Source organism: Notothenia coriiceps, unplaced genomic scaffold (assembly GCF_000735185.1).
Source record: "Notothenia coriiceps isolate Sejong01 unplaced genomic scaffold, NC01 NC01_scaffold00032202, whole genome shotgun sequence".
Taxonomy (NCBI): domain Eukaryota; kingdom Metazoa; phylum Chordata; class Actinopteri; order Perciformes; family Nototheniidae; genus Notothenia; species Notothenia coriiceps.
This window is the reverse complement of record NW_011364903.1, coordinates 1-2410: the sequence shown is the minus strand read 5'-3', so window position 1 is coordinate 2410 and position 2410 is coordinate 1. Positions and strand designations below refer to the sequence as shown.

Genomic DNA, 2410 nt, shown 5'->3' with positions numbered 1-2410 from the left:
TTTGTCTTAGGGGACAAGTTGAAAATCACAAACATATGCAGTGTAAATATAAATAAAATGTATCATGTACAAATATTTACTTTGCAATACCTTAAAAAAACACCATCCTGTATTTTTCTCCAAAAAAGTGGTTTTTCATTAAATACATAATCACATTTGTAATATTACATACTTGCCCAAAGTAGCAGTAGTCAACACTTTATACAAATCAGAACCGATGTTGTGGCATTGTTCCTTATCACACAAGTGGCTGGTTGGAACAAACAGACCCTGCTGCACAGATGTGACTCGGTGCTTCTGTTCTCTTTCAGCCATCGCTGAGGTTGGAGGAGTGCCGTTTGAGATCCTGGAGCCGGTGCTGGAGCGAGGCACTCCGGAGCAGCTGTACCGCATCGAGCAGAGCAACCAGGTAACACACAGAACACTTTCAATACTGATGTCCTTTGTCCACATCATACCTTACATTGTGTTATGCTCTTTCTATGGGTGGACTCGACACTGAGTGACACCTGACATTTTTGTACAAAGCACGTTTGTTGTATTTTAAACATTACAAAGCACAATTTAAAATAAGGTTACATTTAACAAAACATAAATAATATATACACACAAATAACTCATGTCGGGTAAGGGAAGGGACATTTATACAAGGGTATCAATAATATAATTAATGAAAGGGATTCCACAGAGATCACATTTAAGATTCATATTAATTGTGGCTATCTTTTTACTTTAGACCAATGCAGCCTATGAGCAATTCTTAATTGTGTTAGTACATTTTTTAAAGAAATTGAAGGTAAGTGTAGCTACAGATTGCCACATGTCAACATATATGTATCTACCGTAATTTTCGGACTATAAGCCGCACCTGAATATAAGCCGCAGCAGCGGGATACCACTCTCGGTTCCACTTTTACTTTTGCGCGCTACCTGTCTCACTCTTTTCCGGCCTCCAGCTTTGCCTGCTGGAACCCGCCGCTTAAAGGTGGGGGTCCGCGGACCGGCCATAGAGCCCATAGAGTTAAAGGTGTTGGCCGTTAGCTGTAAAAATCCATAGATTAGCCGCACCGTTATATAAGCCGCAGCGTCGAACAATAGGGAAAAAGGCGCGGCTTATAGTCCGAAAATTACGGTAATCCTTTTCCCAATTTCCTCTTTAAGTGAGACTGCTGAGATTTAACAACTGACCTGGTTTATTTTCATTCACGTGTGTGTTAAGCATTTGCTTATAACAAAACAAACTCCTTGAATGTTTAAACTTCCTTGGCAATAAAACAGATTCTGATTCTGAGAATACTGATGGCTCTGGCATTGATTTTGTTCTCCTCTGCTGCAGTGGTTTACGGAGGAATCTGACGAGCTGTGGATGCGTCACTGTCAGCGGGACTTTAAGCGCGAGTCTCCTCAGGAGTACGAGTCGTGGAGGGAGATGTACCTGAGGCTGCATGACGAGCGTGAGGAGCGCCTCAGGATGCTCACCCAGAACATCTCCTCCGCCCACGCCAACAAGCCAAAAGGTAGGAGAAGCTCTGGGACAAAATGAGCAGCAATGTATACATCACATTTTATTTGTAAAGGACCTTTTTATACAGTTTAATGCAGTTCAAAGGGCTTCACAGATGACTGACAAGCCCAAAAAAGATCAAAAAGTACACCGTTAAACTAAAATGTTACAAACAAGTCAAAAAGTAACACTTTAAAGCAAATGTACGGAGGCAATGAAAAAAAATGAAACTAATTCTTAATTTCCCCCAAAAAATAAAATATAATTTTAAAGCTATACAACAATACAGTTAGTGTTAAATACAATTAAAATAAAACAGAATAACGTATTAAATGTTTTTAAAATTAAATTAATTGATTAATAAAACAACAATAGAAAATTATAACTTTTTAGAACTAACAATATCGTAAGTGAATCATAAATTAATCCAAAAACAAGTTTCTAATCAAAAGCCTTCTTCCATTAATATCTATACAAAAATCACCATTTGTTGTTGAAGTGTATTTGTTAATGTGCTAGTGTTTCAGTGCTGGTGTTGTGTTTGTCCTGGCAGGGCGGCAGGTAAAGATGGCGTTTGTGAATTCTGTGGCCAAGCCGCCGCGTGACGTCCGTCGCCGCCAGGAGAAGTTCGGCACCATCAGCGGTTCTTCAGCCTCCTCCACCTCAGCGGCCGCTCCCATAAAGTCAGTATCGTATTTTTCATTCGGGTTTATGACATTGGTGTTGAGATAGAATAAGATACAGATGCATCACTTTAAAGTGGACCTATCATGCTATATTTGAATAATATAGTGTAGGACCATACCTATATAAGGCATATTTATACTTTTTATTTTTCAAAATACCAAACAGATCATGCATTTTAGCCATTCCTCATTTCGCTCAATTTAACACTGTCTTTGCATG

At 39.1% G+C, this 2410-nt stretch overlaps 1 protein-coding gene across 1 annotated transcript; it reads left to right on the top strand.

Moving 5' to 3' along the window:
* Positions 1–311: 311 nt before the first annotated feature.
* LOC104960699 (transcription elongation factor B polypeptide 3-like) lies at positions 312–2255 on the top strand (the record flags this gene model as incomplete). Its single annotated transcript, XM_010788853.1, has 3 exons — positions 312–409; positions 1337–1517; positions 2058–2255. Coding segments are annotated over 3 exons (458 nt in total), but the record flags the coding sequence as incomplete, so codon positions are not given.
* Between the last annotated feature and the right edge of the window lie 155 nt (positions 2256–2410).